This window comes from Rhipicephalus sanguineus, chromosome 8, assembly GCF_013339695.2.
Source record: "Rhipicephalus sanguineus isolate Rsan-2018 chromosome 8, BIME_Rsan_1.4, whole genome shotgun sequence".
In the NCBI taxonomy this organism is placed as follows: domain Eukaryota; kingdom Metazoa; phylum Arthropoda; class Arachnida; order Ixodida; family Ixodidae; genus Rhipicephalus; species Rhipicephalus sanguineus.
This window is the reverse complement of record NC_051183.1, coordinates 80,778,435-80,802,351: the sequence shown is the minus strand read 5'-3', so window position 1 is coordinate 80,802,351 and position 23,917 is coordinate 80,778,435. Positions and strand designations below refer to the sequence as shown.

Genomic DNA, 23,917 nt, shown 5'->3' with positions numbered 1-23,917 from the left:
AGGTGTGGTTGCAAGATAGTTTCGTGCGGCGCGCAGTTATCGCGGTGCAGGTGCACACCCATGCGTGTGACGACGACGCCACAGGAGTGACTAGAGACATGGGATGCGGCTCTGTATCTGATATAACAATAGAAGCGAAACCGAAGCTCCTTGAAACTGGCTGAAGAGGCCACGTCCAAACGTCATACATGCGGCGGACTGCAACTCTTTCATGCAACTTTTTCTTTTAACTCTTTCATGCACAGAACTGCATTTTTGGCAGGAAACAGAGTTTCATGCAAAAAACGGTGAATTCTTTTTGAGAAGAAGATTTTCTCACTAGCAAAAAAAAAAATTGGCACCTTTAGTTCAAAAGGTATGAGGTGGTCACCTCAGGTGACCACCATGCAGTAAGGGTCTACCAGTCAGTTTCAGTGGAATGCTGCAAAAAAGTGCTTTTTTCCCTACAGGAACGTGGGGACATTGTATGTACCACACATCCATCTCAATCTTGAAGGCTCATTGAAATATTTCGCAAAAGTTATCCTCCAAGCACCATTAAAAAAAATAATATATTACCAGCCTTCTAAGACCCTTCATGCACGGTGGTCACTCTAGGTGACCACCAACTTCAGCGACACAGTGGTCTGTGCTGACTGAGAACAGCTCCTAATTTCTGGATTCCTTGCTATTAACTACTTATACAACGTGTTGTTCTAAGCTGTCAACTTAATAGGAACCGGACATACTTTCATTTCTTTAAAAATATCTCGGGTCCATCGTGTAGCGTGCCTTGCAGACGACGGCAGCCGGATCAAAACAGATGTAACTCTTAACAATGAAGACCAGACGAAGTGGCATCATCTCTGTCACTATGTTGAAAGCTTTAGAAACATGCCGTATAAAATCTGACGCGAGGGGCTCGTGTGCTTCAAGAGAAAAAAAAATGAAGAAAAGGTAGTTATCGTGGGTGACCATTGCACTGGAAAGAGTTAAGCAAACAGATGTCCACTAGCCAAGGAACAAGCTGTTCGGTCTACTGGTTTTTTATAGCCAAAGCTGTTATGCGATCACAACAACAGTGCTGTAGTTGTCCGCCGCTGCCTCCGCCGGTATCTGTAATTGCTATTGGGCGAACAAGAAAAAATGAAATAAATAAAAGGTATCCAGGATCGGATGGGATTTGAACCAGGGGCCTCTGCGTGGCAGTCAAGTATTCTATCACAGAGCCACGCTGGTGCTTGAAACTCTTTTGCAAAAAGACCCTATACAGGCATCATGTCGGGCAAGGAATCTCGTTAACGTATGTAACATAGCATGGTAGAAGAGTAAAATAACAACCAGGCGTCACACAATGCTAATTGCGCAACGAGTGTGTGGTTTAAGCTTCCTACCCACCACAAAGGGCTCAGCCATAATTCCTCACCATCATCAGCCACATGCCGCATCAACAAAGTGCACATAATGCCTCTCTTATCCGCAAAAAACGAAGGGTGGCATAGTGTTTGCTTCTCTACTTCACAAAAATTATGATTTGTGGCGTAATGGATACCTTGCATGTGTATTGTATTAGTTGTCACCTGCCACGGTGGTCTAGTGGTTAAGGTTCTTCACTGCTGACCCGCAGGTCGCGGAATCGAATCCTGCCGTATTTTCGATGGAGGCGAAAATGCTAGTGGCCCGTGTACTTCGATTTAGGTGCACATTAATGAACCCCAGGTGGTTGAAATATCCGGAGCCCACCACTACGGCATCTCTCATAATCATATCGTGGTTTTGGGATGTTAAACGCCAACAATTATATTATGTTATTATGCATTAGATGCCCCAAGAGAGTTGGGAACGGGCTCTAGAAAGGCCGCTCTTCAAGTTTTCGCTGCGACTGTGCTGCGCACAGGCCTGGCGTTTTTTTTTTTTTTTTTCTTGCCGCGTTACCTTGTGGCATTCAACTTGGGTTTAATGAAGGGTGTTCCTAAAGCCAACAGTGTGAAAAGACTCGCCTTTGTCATCGAAACAGCTTCTTTGAGAACAGTATTTATGTTGCTCTATTTCCTCCATCCTCACTGTAGTATCAGAACGAGGAAATGCATAACCTAGAGTTAGGAAGGCTGAAACACTTTAAAAGGTGGCAGGGGATTTGTTGGTAATTGTGGTTAAGACGGTGGCAGAGTTAAAGGCAGCAAGAGTGCGTGTGTTCCTTATGGCTTAAGAAGGCCTAATATTTTTCTCTTGAGCACCGAAAAGGATGCTTATGCGCTCATAAGGAAAAAGTTTGACATAAAAAAAAGCTCCGTCTTTCAAGCTTAAAAAAAATGTTTGCTGTGAACACCAATTTTTTTTAAATAAAGCCGGAAACAGCTCAGCGCACGCTCTCAGATTTCCTTTTTATCTTTTAGCCTTGCGTGGAACTACGGTTGAACCGCTTTGTAGGATACGCTGATGTAAGAGACAATGCCCACACCATTGCAACCGTTGCTAAACATTTTTTTTGGAAGCTGCTACAAACACTCGTGTCTAATTTATTAATCACCACCCCTGATGTAATACCTCTCCAATGGGGTCTTTAAGGAATTAGAAGTGAAGCAAAACTGGGTATAAAAGACACCGGTGTGCCTACATCGAAACAGGGGTGGATCAGAAAAAAAAAAAGAATGTGGTACCTTGCATAACACCTCGCATAAGGGGCAAGAATTGCTCCCTGGTGCATGTCTCTTATAAAGGGGTTCAACTACTGTAGCCAGCACAGTGCAAAGTGATGGATGGATGGAAACAACTTTATTGAGACTGCTAAGTGATGCATATTTTTTCTGCAGTGGCAGGTGCCGCTGCAGTTGTTGCAGCACCCATAGCCTTGGCAGCGGTCGGATTCACTTCATCCGGTGTGGCGGCTGGCTCGATGGCAGCTGCCTACCAAGCAACGCTGGGAGGTGTCATTGCCAAGGGCAGTGTGTTCGCCGTTTTGCAAAGCTGCGGAGCAGCGGGAATACCGGCGACCGCGCAAGCCATGGTCGCAGCAGGTGGTGCCACTGTTGGTGGAGGCATAGCAACAGTGTCTCAAAAATTCGCTGATTGGAAACAAGCGAAAGATTCAAGAAAAGGGACCGATGGACGAGGTGGCAGCGGAGGAATCAATACTGGGGCCGAAGCCAAAGCCTGTAAGGGAGCCAACGGAGAAGAAGGCGCCAAGGGAACCGGAAAGGGAAGCAGACTGAAAAATGAGAAAGACAATTGCACAGAGAACGGCGTTGAATCCGATAGGAAAAATGTGAAATCAAGTGATGCGGAAGGGCAGGAGACCTGTCGTCAAAATCAGAAAAACGAGGAGGTAGCTGGGAAACAATGAATGCCCCGAAAGTAATGTCATCAATTTAGAGCGCAGTAGCAACACCATGGCCCTGTCACTACAAATCTAATCTAATTTCAGTTCAAGAAGTTTGGCTAAAAAAATATATTTTTTTGCTCTCCCATGCAGAAACCTAATGACATGGCCATTTTGAAACGACACCACAAACCCAACGAGATTAGTGTAGTATTTGTTTGCGTTGGGACCAAAGGTTTGCCTTGACACTAGGGGCCTTCTTATTCCATTTGCAATAAATCGTGTCCTAATATGTTAAAACTTAGCATAGATAAGTAGTTATCACTAATTAGAGTTACCGTACGTTATCACAGGCTTGATTCATCGGCTGGATTGCTGCACCTCCAAATCAAACAGTACAACATTTTCAATCTTTAAATTATTAGTTTTGTTACTGCTGTCTTATCATTCAACGGTGTTAGCTCGATTCAGCATATGTCTGGCATGCACACCCAAAAGCATGAAATAATCAGCTGAATGTAACTAATATTTATTGGCGGAGTTGTGTCTCGGACACCTCACCGCGTTGGCCTGCAGTATACAGCAGCTAGTGCCACCTAGTAGGTGAACGTCAGTCAGTGAAGAGATCTTCAGAAGACATGGACGGCAGTGGGTGGGGGTACATTCTAACTTCGTGTTCACGGGACATGAACAGGCAGCTACATCTTCAAGCTGCAGTTAGGCTGCTGTCGTTGTTCGAATTAGCATATATGTGAAACATAATCTTGGTAAATATGTATGTGAAACATAATTGTTGTGTGAGAACACAACCTGTCTCTGCTTATTTCTATGGAATTCAACTGGCCGCTTGTAGCTTGCTGGTCTAAAGTGAATGAGCTTCCCGCGGCACTGTCCTTTCATGGTGTGACCGGTGTGCATATGACAGCTATAGACCTTATGATGTGTCAGCCGTAGATGGCCTTGCAGTGCAAGGTACCTCAGTGACCAATCGCAGAGGTGTACGCAGAAATTTTTTTTTTGGGGGGGGGGGACACCTCTTTGATCTGAAGTGGGCGAGCAGGCAGATGTGGTCGAGTGTAATTTCTTGATCTGTACACCATGGCAGAAAAATTTCCGGGTGAGCAAGGGCCCGGTGTGCCATCCCCTGGCTACGCCACTGACCATTCGTGCCTTGTTCAGCGAATGTCTGGCTTTTATGGCAATTCAGGCAGCTACAATCGCTTTCCTTTGGAGCCCATGCACTGCCATTACTATCGTACCTGTACTAGCCAACACTTGATAGGCGCTTACAATAGGCAGGAAAACTAATTGTCGCGACACTGTGATGATGTAGTTGACCAAAGCATATAATGTGATAATTACAATGAAGGGCTTCTTCTTGTGAGCTGCTCATGTGACAGCACTGTGGGCAAACATTTGTTGGCAGGCTTACTTTACCAAAATGTCATTGAACGTCAGAATGCGTCCAGCCTAATGGTAGAATGCGGCATCACAGGATCTCAGCATGAAACCACCAATCATCCATATTGTGCTGGCTGTTGATTGATTAGTTTATTTATACTCTTAAAGGCCATAAAGGAGGTATTACAGAATCCAGGGGCCACTGCAATTGCGGCGGTACCTGTACGAATGAAGACTTGTGCAGTTGGTGGTGATACCGTGTTCATGTAGTTGACCGAAGCGTGTTCAAGCTGAAACCAGAAGCTACGTTTGTTTTGTTTGGCGATGCAGGTTATTCCTACTGATGTAGCCTGCTTTTCGATGGCGGTCTATATACGTTGCGGTGACCATTCCTGCCCATCCCAGTGATCCTTATTATGTTTCCCCCGATTCCCTCACGCCAAGTGGAAATGGGAAAATAACTTGCTCAGTTTTTATCACATGACCCATACAAACACCTATGCAACTGACGTCTGTGTTCTTTGTGCAAAATTATTGTTTGTACAGGTCTACAGTGGCAAGCTCCACTGGAAAGACAGCCAGTTGTGAAACTGTCAGGCCACTCAACCCACGCGGTTGTTTCTGTTAGCCAGTATAGTATGCATAGCAAGTACTTCCATGAAACGTGTTGCTGGTTAGGAGCATGAACCTTTTAGTTTGAGAAAAATTGGCAAGAGGTCTTAGTTTTGGAGCTATTTCCGGTAGGTCTTAAGACCTTGGTAGATTGCACAAGTGAACATTGTTTTTATGTTGACAAATGCAAGTGATGGTGTGAGCGTGTACTTTGTCTCTGTTCTTGTGTTCAGTCTGGCCACACTGTGCCGTGCAGGGCCCCATTTGTGGAGACCTGTTTCACCAAGGTTAAATATTTAGGGTAGTCAATGTAGCATGTGCAGATGCTGGTTGATCAGCACGTTAAAAAATAACAAAGAAGTGATACACAAATTAGTACTAGTCCTTAGTATGACTACTGTCCCCTGCTTTCAAGTTTTTACTTACCCACAACAAGCAACATAAAGGGGATTGTAGGGGGTCACGAACACGTGGAAGCTGTTTCAACATATGCATTTTTGATGGCTGTGTAAATTTAAAAAGATAAGCTTGCACGGTTTTCGTCAAAATATATGTATACACTCCAGTTTTATGCATTCTCGAAGTGTCAGCTCCAGAACACCTTTTGTTAAATTTTTTATTTGCCTTTTTTCTTGTACTAAATTTGTTTCTGTGTACTGTATTTATTTATCAAATTGTTCGTTTCATGGTTTCATGAATTTTTGTTTTCTATTCCTGCATGTGTATTGTCTTGTGTGTGTAGTATTGTTCAGTGCTGCTAATCCTCGTGTTATTTATATGAAGCCTTCACCAAGGTCCTGTGGCAGTCTAGTACTTTGGGACCCTTGTGTGTACATTTTATGCTTTGTAGTTAACCTGTTATGTAATAATGAAACAGACTGATTGATTGGTTGATAGACCATTTCCAAGTGATGCCCAGAACGTCCTCTATGCCTTGTATGGCAAGCTTGTGCGGGTAATTAGGGAGAGCTTTGGGACGCACGCAGACATTCTAAGAAGCTGTCCAACTGTACAACACAGCCTTAATGAAAGCCGACACATGATGAAGCCAAGGAAGGTACTGGGGTCATTATTTGTAGAAATAAATGTATTGTGTAATTATGATATAGATGTGAAGAAATTGAAGTGGGTAAAAAGACAACTTGCCACCCGCAGGGACCGAATCTATACAACCTTCGGGAAAATGCGTCCAGTGCTCTACCAGTAGAGCTACAGCGGGGGTTGTCCTCCCGTCCGCTTTATTAGGTATTTATATTTATGTAATCTTGGGAGTGTTAGACAGCGTTGCTTGCAGCCATGATGGTGAGCGCGAAACTGTTCAGGGAACATAAGACACCATCCCCTATTGGGAGTTCACATGGTTCACAAAAGAGCAGAAAAGCTGATGTTACTTGCGTTGGGAGTTTCTTAATGCAGCTTTGTATTTTGTCACACTAACAAAGGGTGATTAAAGTGAATAAAAAGATGCATCTAATCTCTATTTTATGGTGCCTATTTTTTTTAAGCGCAAGGCCACCTGGATTCGGACATTGCATTCCATGTGACGTTACCGCATAAGGTATTGCAATGGCTGCTCAGTAGCGGCAGTTCGTGACTATATTAGTTATGCTACAATGGTGTGAATGTTAATGTGAAAGGACAATAACACAATTGCTGCACAGCAATGATTGTGTCGCTGTGCAGTGTGCAATCGTGTAAGTTGCCGCAGTATTAGCTTTCTTCGATGACTGGTTAGATTCGTCAATTCTCAATAAGGGGATATTATTACAGCTGTCATACAGGCCTATGGCCCACATGGCTTACCACAAGAGCCTGTGTCTTTACGGTCAACAAATTGCGAAACATTCTGAGCGCAGAAAAAAAGAGTTCGGCAAATAGGAATAGAAACCATGCGTGCGAACTTTGAACAGATGGTTTGGTTCATCCGAAGCACAAATTTATGCATTCCGTTCTTTGTCCTTGTCTTTTTTGAGGGCTTAAAGGGACCGACAACCAATATTTATGGTGCCCATTTTCTTAAGCTCAACGGAAAGCTTACCGGTGCGAGTGTGTAATCACGGAATGGTAACGTGGAAAACGGCGTGAAACATTTGTAATCAGAATTTTTCTACAAGTCGCAACACATGCTACAAACACTGGGCGCGAGAGCGGTTCGCGTTCACGGGCGGCGGAAATTTGCTGCGCATGCGTGCACTCTGCACGCATACGCCGCGGCTCGACATGTTCCACTGGCTGAACGTGGTTCTATAAACGTTGCACTGGCTACCGCGAAGGCGGCGCCGCTTCTCACCGTGCAACTCATTTTACCTTGCAAGCAGCACAAAATAGAGCAGGGCCAGATAATAATGTATAATTTTCTGGACTAATTATGGCGCGCATGACAGCATCAGACTCTGTGACTGCGCACAGCAAAGTATGCACTGAAACTGAGCCGCAATGTGGCGCTGCGGTGCCCCGAGCTGGGCGCCATTTTTGCGGTTCTCGTGGAGCAGCCGACCCACGCTTGCTACTGTGTTTGCAGTGTGTACGCGCTAGGTGTTGTGTGGTGTTTCCTTGACTTCTTTGTACTCGTGTGTTTCATTAACGATAGTACGGCGTTGGAACTGTCCCCTACCACTGCGTGTTGCATGGACTTGTTAAAGTGCCCAAGCCGCAGGACGTTGTTGCGCGTCGAGCTGCGTCAATCGGCTATGGTGAACTGCGCTGTTTACGGTTGCTCCAACCGCACAAGAAACAGCCCCAACGACGAGAACTTTCAACGGGTAGGGTTCTATGTCGTGCCGAAAGTTATATCAGGACAGTGTGCGAAGACAACGGAGCTGTCGTCAAAGCGGAGAGCTCTATGCGGTGGCAGCAATGCATTCTGTCCATCCGTGCATGATCGACCATCCCGGCGTGTCACTGCTGCCTCCAAGTAAAAGAGCACTGCTCCAACGTGTGAGCACGCCTCGCCAAGGCCAGCCATGCACGTGCAGTGCGCGCACAGAACTTCACCATCAGGCTTGATTAGTAGCCACGGCAGCAGCGGCTTTTCTTTAAACGCTTGTGAGTGGCGGACATGCGCAGATAGTAAGATAAATCAGTGTTCAGCGCGCGCGATTAGATTTTTAGAGCACTACTTCAAGCCAGGGGAGCCGCCGGGGGGGGGGGGGGGGGAGGTGCTAGAGCTGCCCCTAAATTTCTGCCTGCCCCCTCGAGCAAACATGGTCAAAACACAACGCATATGTTCCCTGCCCCCCTGAAGGAACTCGCTTGTCTTCGGTGCCCCCCTCCCTTAGCATCAAAATCCTGGCGCCGCCCCTGCTCCAAGCGCTAAAAACACGCGAAACCACAGCGACAACTTGGCTGCCCATCTAGTGATAGCGGCACGAAAGTGCGATGGCTGGACGCCATATCAGCGACTGATAGCAAGCGTTACCACTTTAGCACCCGATCACTAACTTTACGGATACCTAGAACAAGCCGTTAAGTCGGGAACATGCGGTACAATATGTGCAGCCTATCTTTGAAACGACGACGATGTTGCCATCACGAAGAGTTTTCACCCTTGGTGGCTCCACGAGGCCGCTTGTGACATAATTGTGAGCCTCCAAGGATTTGTAGCTCTTAAGCTGCTCCCGCGTCACGAAACTTGTCCCGTGAACAAGATAATCGTTGATATCCGCACGATCTACGCTGGGATAGCAGCCAACATCGTTCGTGAACTGGTCATCGGAAAACGCCAAGGGGTCGTCGCTACCGCATTTTGCGACTTTGATATGGTATCTCCTGCGCTCGGGATCAGACAACGACTTGGCGTAGTCGCTGAGCAGCATCTTTTCACTGCAGCAGCACGGCGATCGCTTGCACAGCCAGGCAAATGACTAGATCCGTGCAACACGCAGTGGTAGGGGACAGTTCCAACGCCGTACTATCGTTAATGAAACACGCGAGTACACGGAAGTCAAGGAAACACCACACAACACCTAGCGCGTACACACAGCAAACACAGTAGCAAGCGTGGGTCGGCTGCTGCACGAGAACCGCAAAAATGGCGCCCAGCTCGGGGCACCGCAGCGCCACATTGCGGCTCAGTTTCAGTGCATACTCCCTATACAGATTCAAGGCGCTACCGCTAGGCTACGCAACATGCCAGTTTTTTCCTACTTTTAAACACGATTTAAAAATATAAATCCTGCTCACAACGCGAGAAGGTTGCTGGAATCTGCCACTATATATTTCACGGTCTTTTCATTTCTACCAGGATCTAATCACACGTTCTGGCCAGTTGTCGGTCCCTTTAAAATTTTTTATGCATTTACCAACAAGCCCGGACATCGACCCTCGTAATGTTTACGAAAAAAGCTCTGTAATTGTTTAACTGGAAATAAAAAATCGGCATTCGACGTATTTTTCTCTTTACACAAATAAATAATGTCTGTTGATATATATTTCTCTGCCGTAATAAATTTGTATATCTTTCTGCTGTACTATGGTCTAATAATGATAATATTGCGCACACAACACGAAGACACAGACGAAAAGTTCACAAGTGTTGCGTGCGCAATATTATCATTATGCAACCGAACCAACTAGCCCGCCTTTCCGTTTTATCGTCTAATATTTGTTGCTGTTTGAATTTATGGTTTTCTTTCTATCTAAGTGGGTGAAATTTTTTTTAGTCTGAATGTATACATTGTGTGGGATTTTGTAATTGCTTGCTAATCATGTCAGTAGAAAAGCGAGCTGCTGATATCCTTCTGTCGCCACACGATACCCGACATTGTGGGCCCTCAGAAGGACTGCACTGTGATGGCATGCTGCTTTTCTTTCATACGCTGTGTTTATATTTATTTTTTCTCTGAGTAAAAGGGGAACCTTGTTCGAACTTGCAACGTAATACTCTTTGGTATGAAAATAAAGCTGTGCAAATGGGTGTTTTCGTGGGCTGCTTGTTTCCTAGCTCCGTGATGATTCGATGCATTAGTATTTTCCAGCTTCATGACAATGCTACGCCGTCAGAATTTCAACTGCGTTCGTGTTATTAGTTCTACAACACAATAAGGTTTCCTCTTGATCGCATCCGAATCCGACATAAGTCACATAACCTCGTTATTACACGAAATCACATCGCCGCGAAGATGCCTTCATTATGTGAACTATTTTTTACAAGCATACACGCAGATATCACGATAAAAAAAACATCCTGATAACGTTCATCCAACAGAAATGCACGCAGGACACCTACAAGCGCCTTTGTGTCAATTTTCTTTCTATCCTGTGCTAAAAGCAGACTAAATTTCCTGTGCTAAAAGGACACTAAAGGAAAAATGATTTTTCTCGTATTAGTAAACTACTCATTCAAGATACCAATAACACCACGCTTGCTGCGAAAAGACACTTGGTAAGCGTGAAAACGATCAAAAAGAACATGCGGATGGCGACGCCACCGTGAAGTTCCCGCTGTTCCCTCACCCGTAACCATGACGTCATAGGTTTTGACGGCGTCTAACAGGCCCTACTCAGTTCCTAATCAATGAAAATGAAGTACGTTGTTTTCTGAGGGAGCCAGAGACTTAGCATACCAAGTTTCAGAAAGTTTTGTTAAGAAAATGCGGCTAAAATGCGAAAAAAAAAAAAAAACTGATATCCGTGACGTCTCCATCGGAGACCTTTGGCGGGAAATTTAAAAATGAGACTCAATTGCGACTGATTTTCTCATCTGTTAATAAACCTGTGTCGTGGTGAAATTATGGCACTATAGTTTTCAGAGTGTATTGTATCAGTGTAAACTAATTTACTGTTTCCCTCTAGTGTCCCTTTAGCGTTCTTACAATGTCTGTTGGCAACATTGTGCCAACGTGATTCCGGGAGGACAACATTCAGCCAATGTTAGAAGATAACATGGAACAAGGGCAACTTCTTCCGAAAGCGAAACTTGAGGCTAAATGGCGCTCATATATGCGCGCCGACTCCGAAAAACAGGCATTTATAGTCATTTAGGCACAAACGCCAAAATGGGCATCAATAACATCATAAACGCCCTTCGTTGGCTCTAATTCATGCTCATATCAAGGTGGTCCGATAGGAGCGCAAGGAACAAAATAGGCATTTGCCTAAATCCCGTCTCTACTAATGACTCACGTTCCGGCGGCGGAACGTGAGTGAAAAATGAACTCGATAAAAGATGAGATTTCCCTATCAGAAACGGCTGCTCGCTGACAATAAGTCCAAGATCGACAAAGCACCAGTTACCGAAAAACGGGGCACATAGATACGCATGGGACCGGTGCACCTGGGAGCGCCGAATTTCTGTACTCGGCCGGCGCCGTGTCTTTTCGCGTGCCGACAATGCCGCCACCGAAATCTAACTCGTAAGCTTGAGCAAGCACACACTGATTGTTCTTGTTGGAGAACAATGCACAGTAGTGGAAGAATGTTTATCGGACACTCAAACACGGCATTTAAGGGCAGCTGTTCAATAGTTTCCCAACACACACTGCAGCCTACGTATACCTCTCTAACTATATAGCGTACACTTCTTCCCGCGATATCGAACAATTGCATCTGTTCCGCCGGTTAGCGCTGTCCACGTAATCATTATGCGAGTTATACTAATTGCTGCTATTTTAACTGCTTTACTCACGGACGTGTTTTCCAGTGTACGGCGGGAAGAATGCGGTAAGCTCCGTTTTATCTGACACCGCACAGTGACCAATGCGAGAAATGCACACTGGCATGAAAAAAAAAAAAAAAAAAGAAAACAGAATAGAGCTGCGTGCACTCAGTTTATTACGGCGTCCTGAATTGCTGAGAGAGAGATTGTGGATGGAAGCATTTCCCGATTGTTTTCGGAACACTGCCGCATTATTTTTTACGCTTGAAACAACACCATTTACCAACACTGTATCACGTCGAGTAATGTGACGCATTATCGGCAAGATAATGCGTCACATTACCCGCAGTGCTACAGATAACCTGCCGGGGTGGAAGGGGTGCCCCCCTCCGGCAGGTCGGCTATAGCACTGCGGCACCCATTTGACAAGCGCACTTGACTTAATTTTGTTTATGCAGTAGTGCTTTGTGGAGGTGAATTATAGCTCTCCAATCTTTTACATAATGAATTAATTGCAATTATCTGTTGGTGGGGGATCATCAAAACAAGGAAAGCAAGAAACACCATGGGTCACCACCATGTTCGACTAAGCTTCTTGGCACAACACCTTTTTCAACGAGGCACCTGTGCGTGAGGCTACCTGTACGTCAACCAGTGATGGTTCACCTTCATCTCTTTAGGTCAACAGTCAATCTTCATTCGTTTAGTTGTATATTATGAGTTGGTTGCAATACGAAAGACGTATGTATTTTGGCTACTTTTTTAAAGCAAGTACGTGTAAAAATAAAATATAGCATTGTCGTGCCTGAGGTTCTCAGTGCAGTGAGGCTGCTTTGCAGTTAGGCTTATTTGGTTTGAGTTCGCATATCGTTATCCTTTGACATCCCAAGTCATTTTCGAAAAATTATTTCTAAAATGCCCTCTTTTTAGTGGTTGATTGCATCGGCACATTGAGCAAAGACGCGAAATACACTCTGAATGATACATTTCGTTTTGTAGCATTGATTAGTATTCGTTCACTTCTACAGACACTTGGCTTCACTACACTGCGATCGTACCAAACACAACCTAATTCTGTGGCCTCTGAGAGTTGCGACGAAAGTGACTTTCACCCAGAATAACACCTCGAACACACACACACACACACACACACATATATATATATGTGTGTCCATGCCAAGTGTCCCAGCCGTGGCGCTCGCACATCGCAGATTTCCCTGATAAAATTTAAATCTTCTTCCCATACCACATGGAGTATTGTGGCAAAACATTCCTGCTCGAAAATTTTTTACGACCGTGGCGCCCCCTCAAAGTTCGCTCGCTCTTGTTAAACTGTGCCCAATATAAAAATGTATCTAAAATCTATTTTTGTGAGTTGAGCTTCAAGACTACGCTTGCCGTACTAGAAAAGTTCTGTTTATTTGTCCTATTCAATAATTCCGAAATTTTCTTATTTAACTGCCACCTACGTATTTTCAAAAACAACAAAAATCTTCAGGGTTTGCGATTTTTTCTTAAGCGAACTCGAACTCTCCCTAAACCATTTTAATGTTGGTATGGTTTTCAGGAAAGTGTATTTTTGTACAAAAATACTTATGTGTGAAATAGGCCTCAAATCTTCCTGAAAAAAATTGTGATATCGAGAAAATATGCGACAAGTCGCATATTTGCCCGTATTTTTTGTACTGATGCGTTCCAAGTAAAAATGCTTGTGATGCGGCGTTCGATTGAAGACTTCATTGCTAAGTAATGAAAAAAGTCTAATCAAATCATTTTTTTTTGTTTTAAGAGAGAAAATAATTTTGAAATTTGGCCCTCCGATGCACCCTGCATTTCTTTTTGTTGCCACTTCGCCACGAAGCACGTGGTACGTCGCCCTTCCAGCTGACACTCGTCACCCACGGTGGCAAGATGCAAGATGTATGTCAGCGGCTCGTGAGAGCTCGAAAGTCTTGTCGCTGTGTTATCAAGGCTACGAGTATTGAATTCGCTTTACAGTGTGAGCTTGCTTGGCGAGCCCAATGGGAAGTACGGCCGCTGGAGAGACGTATCTTTGGCACATTGTGCTACAGGGCCGTCTGCACAACTAATATACAATTACCGAAAGAAATAACGCACATTGTATACACTTTTTATTGTGTGTACTAATTGTGCAGACGGCCCTGTAGCACAATGTGCCAACGATACCGTTAGTTTCTCTCCGGCGCTCATGCATTGGGCGCGCCGTCAGCCTTGATGAATAGAATTATGGTAAGCATGTGCAGAATTCTGGCGAGCGTTAGCCCAGTGAATCACTTGGTAGAATTATGGTGACAATGTCCACCTCAGCTTCGCTGTACAATGTTATGATGAGTCCGAATGAGTCCGGCTATGCACAATTATGGTGAATCTGACTCCGAGTAGGCCAGGCTGAGTAGCATTATATTAAACCGGTTTGCCAGTGACCTCCACTGCATAGAATCGTGGTGAGTCTGAGTGCAAGTGAGGCTTGTGTAGAATACGGTGAGTCTGAGTGAGAGTCAGCTTTGGTGTCTAGAGGTATGGCGAGCATGAATTGAAATCGGCTCCGCTGTGTAGAATGTGTTGACTCTGAGCCCTTGTGCGGAATATAGTGAGTCCGAAGACCGAAGGAGTTTAGTGTGAAGTAATTCGTGAGTACTCAGAGAAATGAGCCCCCGTGAATATCATGGTGGACTTGTGGTGAGTCTGAGTCCAAGTGAGCCCTGCTTCAAAGAACCGTAGGGACAAGTAGCGCAAGTGAGCGTCAACTGTAGTAGAATAGCGAGTGAAAATCCGGCTAATTTCTGCCGTGTAAAACAATAGTGAGTGACACCGAGTAAGCTCTGCTGAGTAGAGTATCGGTGATTCTCAGTCCTAGTGTGTCCTCATCAGAAATATATTTCACTTCTCTTGAATGAAGTGCGTTTATTCAGTGGAGCAATACAGGGCATTACAGCAAAGCTGACGAATTGTTGACTCGTATCTGTTTAATTTGTTTGTTGTTTTGTCTTACAGGTCGCATAAATTGTGCCTATGGACGTGGTATGTTACCAGCACGTATTTTATCCAAGTCTTTGTTTTACTACCTTGTACATGCTTCAAGGATCTCGGACATTCGCGACTTTCCATTTGAACCGTTAGAGCTTGTACGTTTAAACGTATGACATATTACTTTCATGCAACTTGACTCACTTTCGATCGGCTTCTCTTTTCTCACATGGAAGGACATCAGATATTCTGCGGCGGAGTAGGCAGTGCTTGGGCCTCATTGAGATATTTTGTGCCCCCTCCCCCCAAAACTAATTTGAAAGCTCCCCCCCCCCCCACCCACAGTAACTTCGATCAGTAATTTTGATGAGGTCGTCCGCCACCCCAGAGTCAGCACAGCATGAGAATTGCACATTTAAACTTAAGCCTGTGGTTGTCGCCATTGTTTACACGCACGCACGCACGCACGCACGCACGCACACACACACACACACACACACACACACACACACACACACACACACACACACACACACACGCACGCACGCACGCACGCACGCACGCACGCACGCACAGATATACATACATATGGTATATCAGGAGATCGCACAAATGAAAAATTGATAGATAATTTCGTTCTCATCACACACAGGTGGTTAAGCACAGTGCCAAAGTGGGTATGCCGTTTCGGTCACCTATATTTTATGAGAATAAATATTTGTAAAGCGCCAATAAGCCGTCAGATTTTATTATTTTTTTCTGCGCAGATTGCAAGCACTCTCCACCTTACGGACTGAAAAGGTGGTGCCTACGATGCTACAAAAAGTACATCTTTAACTACAACAAGAAGATATGCGAAGAGCTATGGTGGAAGCCAGAATATTGCGAGACCTGCAACTTCTTCAGAACTATCGAAGAATGTCGATATAAGTGTATTGGGCCACAGAGAAATCTTTCATGGCTCCCTAAATGGTTCGGATAATAAATCTATGTCACAAGAATAAGGAAGTAGAACAGAGGGGGTTGTTGGTTACTGAAAGCCGTTTAGGTTGCCTACTTCTTGAATTGGTCTTGCTAAACAGAAGCCTGAGGCTTCTTGCTGAACAGAAGCTCCATATTTAGCTAATATATTTATTGGACGTGGCCACTTTGCTACGCGCATTCTCGAATTTGCGATGCGGGAAGTAACGATTACGCTGGTTAGCGAAAATTAAATAAATTTTTCACCTGTGTGTGGCGTCCTTCATAGCGGATTTTCACGATTTACCGAAAGCTGTCGGAACTACTAAGAAATGTTGAGATTAGCGATACCGTTTAGGTAATCATTATTAATCGTTACTATAGCGCACAAAAGGAGGTCGACGAGTAGATGGTTGTAATAATGAATAAACATCAAGTATAGGCCAATTGAATGCTCTGCCCTATTCATATCACATCTTCCTCATCTAGGAACAAATAAACATTATTTAGAAGAAGATAGGCGCCTATAAAACGGTAGCTCCCCAGCCGTGTTATGCAATAAGTGAAAAAGGGCTCAATTTCACAATCATTACTCAGGATCTACGTAGCTCATGCGACACCCAATAATAACCCATAGAAGCAAAGTGAATAGTGATCATAAAGCAAGTTGGGCGAACTTGAACCCTCTGGGAAGAGTAGAAATATATTAGAGTAGTCACAGCTGAGCTAGTTGACATGCACAAGTTCATGGCTTAGAGATTTACAAGGAGCGCGAGAAAAAGAAACGCGAAAGTGAAGACAAGCACTGTAGTTTGTTTGCTTTTTTTTGCCCCCAGCCTTTCAGGTTGACGACGTGGTGCAGCAGGCGCCAGCGCAACGAGGTCACTGTCATACAAGGGTCAATGTAGGGAAACAGGAAACTTTATAAAAGGGTTACCCGATACGTTAATTGTAGTGGGAGATTTGAATGCTTCGTTTGGGAAGCGTTGAAGCCGACCAATAAAATTATTGACAACTTATTGCTACTTATTTCGCGTCCATCGAAAATGCGGCAGGATTGACAACAACTTATTGAGATGTTTTACATTTTTTTTTTCGTAACCACGTTCCTGTTATGGACACGTGTACCAACGTATTGTTCACCATGTTCACGCGTATTTGTCTTGACTTGGCGTTTTGTCCGCCGCAGATTTAAATGATTCATCCTGGGAAGTCCTGAATAACGCATATGACAGTGATACTCCGCTCTCTGTTTTCAATCTTTCGTCATCACTACCTGTCCTATCGTGGAAAACATGTCATTTAAAGCTGAAGTTTGCTGACTGGCATCTTTTCACTTAAAACATCAAACTGGAGGAAATTCCGAAGGCTCAATTAAATGTCGATGAAATTAAAGAGGTTTCCTGCGAATATATAGTCTCAGTGGCGCCAATCGCCAGGCCATAGTCTCCTGGGCTGCTGGGCAGTTAAATTAGTGTAGGGATGCCGAAAAACTGCAGAATAAGTACTGGGGTATCTCTCATATACACCCAGCTTATATAATTTTATCATCTTCAAACAGAAGAAAGCAAACGCAATGTATACAAGGACACAAGCTGAGAGACTGGCAAAAATATGTCACCTCTGTTAAAGGTCAACTCCGGCGATTTTTTTAAAATATCAAAGTAATGTTGCTTTTATGTACCTTAGAGGCTCCTGTCACGGGTCCGATAGCAGGAATACTCAGCAAATTAGACAATAATTTTAAATAAGCCAAAAAGCGCGACACCTATACTGAAACCCAACCGAGCAGTACTCTCTTCGCGTGTCGTATAAGTCGGCAAAAAGCGGAAATCGTGCAAGGCATGCGGGTTCCGCCAGTGCGTGGTATGAAAGCTTCGAAAGCGGCGAAGAGCAGACACTCAGGGGAAAGGTGACCCCGTTGCAACAGCCGTACCATGTCTGTGACTGACCGTCAGAAAATGACAGCCGCGATTCGGACGCATTTGGAGGCCAGCTAAAATCGCCATTCCTCTTCGATGAAGTAGAACACACCCGTTTAGTTATTTGCTTGCCTGATTGCGCATACCACCGCGAGATGGCGCAGCTGTCCAGGCGCGGCCGCGATGGGGTAAAATGCTATCGCTGAGAAGTTTGCGGACTAACTAAAGCTTCTTAATATTGCTATGGGAAGAGTGCATACGTTTGAAAGAATTTAATATAAGCCAAGTACGAGCCACATCCCGGTCGCGGTGCACCCTGCATACGTTACGGAAAGTGTTTCCGTACGGTAATGCTCGCGCATGTGCACTCTTCAGCCGGTACCGTATCACCGCACTTTCCTTGCGGTAAACCGGCGCTGCTAGCTAAAACACTCTAATATAAAGACGCGGGGTAATCGTTAGGTGCGAGTGTTTCGTGGCTGTCAAGGTAATTATACGGGTAATCGTGTACAGCCCACAACGCAACACCACTTGCCACCCATCGCACGCACAGCCACAAGGAACTGAAATTCGCACGCCGCCAACAAAGCGCTGGCCAAACGCACACAATTGTTGCCTTGTGGATAGCTGACGCTGTAGTGGCACCTCGGTTCCGTCACTTCCGGTTTGACAAAAATGACGTCACTCTCACAGTGTTGCCAATAATTCTGGGAAGCAAGGTTGAAGTCGGGGCAATCAATAAAATTCATTTGTATTGAATCTGGGTATCTCTACAGTCTGTAATTTGGCATAAATGACGGGAACATGAAAAGGAACGTACCCAGTGAATTTTATTGAAATTGATGAACCTAAAGAAGTATTGACACGAATTTTAAATATTTTCGGATTGTTGCTCTAAGTAAAAACACTGGCGTCCAGAACCCTAAAAAGATTATTCTGGTGCCTGGTAATGCATCGAATATATTTTTAATACCGCTACCTTAAAAAAAAAAAAACTTTCGGTTTCGATATCGAGGGGGTGTCTTCTTAGTGACGTGTCATTGCAGTGTGACGTCACGGGAGGACAGCAACTCGCGACGTACTGGAGGCAGATCTGTCGTGTGCTTGTGGTGCACGTAAACAACGATGAGTGAATTATCCTCCAGTGACCCCAACAGTGATTTCTTCGATTTAGGCTGCTCGCAAGACGCAGAGTTCGCAAACTCTGGAACTGTGTTGGCTCGTCGGGATAATGTCTGTTGCGGTGGGGCTGGCTTGCTAATGCTCAGCGACGAAAACTTTATAATCAAAGTAAGATATTTTATACGTGTTGTCTAAATACGTGTTGTCATCAAAAATAAAGGCAAAAATTCAGTGCGCGTGTCTAACCTGGCAAGTGCCATGGCAGACTTCAAGAGAAAGGCAAAACTTGCTAAAGAATATTATTTCGCCACCGCACTACCAGACTACATTAAGAGCAACCCTTATCGATTCTGGAAACACTTTCGGCCTGGCACAGGAACAACTTCATCTCTAACCGATAGCGAAAGAACGAGTCAGGCCAATATGTTCAACAATTATTTTCAATCTGTTTTCACTGATGACAACCGTATCACTCCTACAATTATTGCGATTGTCGCAAAGCCAATTGAACCATTAGTTATAAGTGATGAGGGTATTTTTAACCTTCTTCTGAACTTAGACCCCAAAAAAGCATGCGGCCCTGATGATATCGCCAACAATTTTCTGTTACGATATGAAGAGTGGTGCAGTAAATACCTGGGCATTATATATCGCAAATCTGTTCAAACTGCTAAACTTCCATCCGAATGGAAAGTAGCAAAGGTTATTCCAATACACAAATCTGGAGATACAGCTGTTCCCTCTAATTTCAGACCAATATCGCTTACCAGTACGTCATGCAAAATACTCGAACATATAATCCTAAAGCATTTAACTGTCTTTCTAGAAAATAACAACCTTCTGTCTCGCCACCAGCACGGCTTTCGGAAAGGGTTATCAACTGTAACCCAGCTTACTGAAGTTGTACACGATCTTGCCCTTTGTATAAATAACCGTTCCCAAACAGATATAATACTGCTTGATTTATCGAAAGCGTTCGATCGTGTCTGTCATACCAAACTGATTTCAAAACTAGAAAACACAATAGGGGGTGGAGAGATTACGAATTGGGTAAAAGATTTCATTAGCGACCGCCAACAGTTTGTGGTTTACGAAGGCGCATTATCAGGGACGGCTTCTGTAAAGTCAGGTGTGCCCCAAGGCTCCGTCCTTGGGCCATTATTATTTCTTATCTATATAAATGACATTACAGCCGACATAGACTGCAAAATTAAGCTCTTCGCTGACGACTGCGTTATTTACAGGGAAATTAAAGACAGCGATGACCACAAGGCACTAAATAGTTCATTGGAAAAAATTGCTCACTGGTGTGAAGAATGGAAATTGTCGATAAACTTAACAAAAACGGTCTGTATGACGGTGACCAGAAAAAAGGCACCCTCTGAGTTTACTTACACAATAAACAACACACCTTTACAAAGAGTCACGCTGCAGAAATATCTCGGTGTTACATTAACTTCCGATCTGAGATGGGAAGCACACATAAATAACGTCACAGCTGCCGCTTTGCGCAAGCTGATTTTCTTACGAAGGCGTCTCCCACTTGCACCGACACAAACTAGGCTCTTAACCTACACAACATTCGTTCGTCCAATTTTAGAGTACGCCAACACTGTTTGGTTCCCTCAATATGCCACTCATATCGCAAGGTTAGAACGGGAACAAAGGAAGGCCGTAAGGTTTATCTACAACAAGTATAAACGCACCGACTCGCCCACTAACCTTTTAGAATCTTGCGGTCTTCCTACGCTAGCGACAAGAGCAAAACTGGCACGATTAAAATTTCTACACAACCTGCTTCATAATCGCAGCCGCATCGATGCATCAAAATACATCTCCCTAGCAGAATCCAGAGAACTAAGACACAAACATGCGTTCACTATTACAGAATACACCTTGTACAACGATTGCTTCAAGCATTCATTCTTTCCCCTGTCAATAAGAGAATGGAATAGTCTAGATCCCTCGATTACCAGTATACAATCATTGTCAGAGTTCACCTCAAAAATCGAGGACATGTTCTGCAAATAATTTTCCAGTTATCTTTTTCTCTTTTGATGAGCCGTATTATCGTTTTTTCTAGCGGTTATTTTTGTGGAATAAATGTTCGCGTTCAATAGCGCGTAAACAATTTTGTTTTGCTGGGTGCAGTAACTGGTTCAAAGATACCTAAGTGTGTATTTTTCTGGTGTATTGTTTCCAGCGCTCTTGTGTTTGTGTACTACTAGTGTTGTATTCTCATTTTACTAGCAGTTATTTTTTGTGGAATAAATGTTCGAGTCCAATTGCGCGTAAACGAATTTGTTTGCTGGATGCAGGAACTGGTTCAAAGTTACCTAAGTGTGTATTTTTCTGGTGTATTGTTCCCAGTGCTCTTGTGTTTGTGTACAACTAGAGTTGTATTGTCATTTTACTAGCAGTTATTTTTTGTGGAATAAATGTTCGAGTCCAACTGCGCGTAAACGAATTTGTTTGCTGGATGCAGGAACTGGTTCAAAGTTACCTAAGTGTGTATTTTTCTGGTGTATTGTTCCCAGTGCTCTTGTGTTTGTGTACAACTAGAGTTGTATTGTCTACTAGATAAGAGCTGTCTTCTATGCCGTCTTTAAGTATGTACCGATTGCTCAGTGTTTGTATACAATTAACGCCATTTTTTCAGAATGTACTTATTGAATTTTGCCTCGAGACCCCTACAGGCATTTCTGCCTCCAACCATTCTTACACGTTCTGACAAATATGCCGCTGTATAAACGTGAAACTGAAAACTGTATTGTGTATCCAAGAACTGATGCCCTTCTGCTTTGGTCTCGTATGAGACTGGCAGTATCGAAAATAAATAAATAAATAAATAAATAAATAAATAAATAAATAAATAAATAAATAAATAAATAAATAAATAAATAAATAAATAAATAAATAAATAAATAAATAAATAAATAAATCCGTTGTGTGGGGAGTGTTAATACTGCATACCAAGGAAACGAAAAGCGTCCCTTCACGATGTCTCAAAATCGGGTTAGTATACCTTTAATAGTTCCGTCACTTCAAAAACAGTATGGAACAAAGTCGAAAAGTTTAAAGGAGACTCTACTCAGTTCGCACAATTCCGCTTAAACCTGTCATCGATGAAAGGAACACACGCTATCATGAAGAATACTTTATGTGGGCAGTATTAGCAAGATTTCAAATAGGATATTGGCACCTAACCAACAACCACCAGATCGCAAAGGAAGAACAGCAAATAGTTGATAAATGCCAAAAGCCGTTAACAGTACTGCACAATGTAGTTACATACCCGCGTATATAAACACAAGGAGCTAGGTGTTTTCACGAACTACACAATTTACAAATGTTTCTCTACACCCCGCATTTGTTTTGGGCGATCACTGTACAGCTCACTTGTGCCTTTCGCAAAAGTTCGGAATTTTTTAGGTTAAGCTGGCTTTCTGAACCTGCTTTGAATCATGCAGAATATGCGTGATTTGAACACGCTTTGAATATGCAGGTTGTGTGGCATACTCCGTGGCTTCGGTTTTCCACCTATAGATCCGATTTAAAACTAAGAGTTAGGTGCAGCCTCATTCAGGGTATTTAACCCCAATCACTCGGCTGCACTGAACATAGGCCAATGCTTGTTAAGGCCAGTGTTGCATTTTGCGTTTCCTGCATTTCGGCTCTGTGCTTAATGTACAGCGGCAGCACGTGGCGTTCAGAAGCTGGACGCTTCACATGCTGCCGCTGTAGTACATTGAGCGTGCCGCTGAACATGCTGCCGCTGTAAATGTGTGACATCACGTGACGTGCCCTCGCGCATTCCTCGCACATTTTTCTTTCGGCTATCACAATTTACCAGCGTAAAATTTGGCGATCACAACGACCTAATACCCCTGACACACGGGCAATAGTAAAGTACTTTGAGGTAAACCCCTTTTGTCGCCTAAAGGGACCATTTGCAGAAAGGAGTTGTGCCGATGACACACGGCACCGGACAACTGCTTTAAGTGGTTCCTCAGAAAAACGCCGTAGAAAAAAATGGCGCTGTTTGTGCGAGCAACAAAATAGGAAATGTATTCAAAAAATGGACATGTACATCATATTTCGCGATATTAAAGCATGAAAACTTTTTTTTTTATTGTCTGGCGGCTTATAACGCGTATACTCGCAATTTCCGTTCATTTTTTCCGTTTTTAGCAGCAACTTAACTTCGTCTGCCAACTATGAACAGTTGTTTTGCTGTTCCTGCTTTTGCTGTACTTTTTCTTGACTGTGCGAAGGCGAGGCGTGTTTCCTCGTGGTCCTGTTATGAATCAGCGAATGGTGGCATGGCGGTTTTCTAGTGATGTGGTGCAGGCGTTTGAGAGTATGTATAGCTATAAAGTATAAACGTTCGCGTTTCGACAAATCGTTCTACTGCTGAAAATTAAAACATCTTCGCTCGCAAAAAAAAAGGCACCTTAGTGTTGCAACATGTTTTCTTTTATTCATAAATTCTGCACACTGTGTGCGAGAGTACTCCCTTCCTGGCCGAAAAGTAGATGCGCGATCTGCCTTTCCGAAAAGGATCGTTTCTGGAAGGGAGTTACTCCTTTGTCGTGTGTCACTGCGCTCGAACGCCTTTCCGGAAGATGTCCCCTTTTCTAAAGGACTTTAGAGTGGCCGTGTGTCAGGGGTATTACATCGCAACCATAAAGCTTGGCTTCTCTGAAAAGCGCGACAGCTCACGAGATAGCGAGCGCGAACGAAGCGCGCCAACTAAGCCCCTCTACCTTCGGAAAAGTACTGCCATCTCTTGATCTACGCCGGATCCTCCTCTCCTCGCCTCCGGTCTGGCGGCTGCTGTCACGTGGTAGCGCGCACCTTCTTTTTTTTGTATCTTGTTTTCTGCTCCTACGACGCCATCTTGAAAGCGCCACTGTGCTCCCCGCATACGTGCGAAGTGCACGTGTGCGTTTGGTTTTTTTTCGCGATGCCGGGTTGCTGTGCGTTCGGCTGCCATAACCGTGACAACAAAGGGAAAAA

General features: G+C 44.1%; 1 protein-coding gene across 2 annotated transcripts in view; it reads left to right on the top strand.

Annotated features, from left to right (window-relative positions):
• Nucleotides 1-16,341, top strand: part of LOC119402169 (uncharacterized) — a 49,350-nt gene extending 33,009 nt beyond the window's left edge. The window contains exons 4-5 of one of the 2 annotated variants that reach the window (XM_037669292.2): nt 14,922-14,948; nt 15,662-16,341. In XM_037669292.2, the coding sequence (XP_037525220.1) occupies nt 14,922-14,948; nt 15,662-15,876 (242 nt within the window). In that variant the 3' untranslated portion in view covers nt 15,877-16,341. Of the gene's footprint in view, nt 1-2,792; nt 7,721-14,921; nt 14,949-15,661 lie in introns of those variants that run through there. The other variant, XM_037669290.2, reaches the window with a different exon arrangement.
• The last annotated feature ends 7,576 nt before the right edge of the window (nt 16,342-23,917 follow it).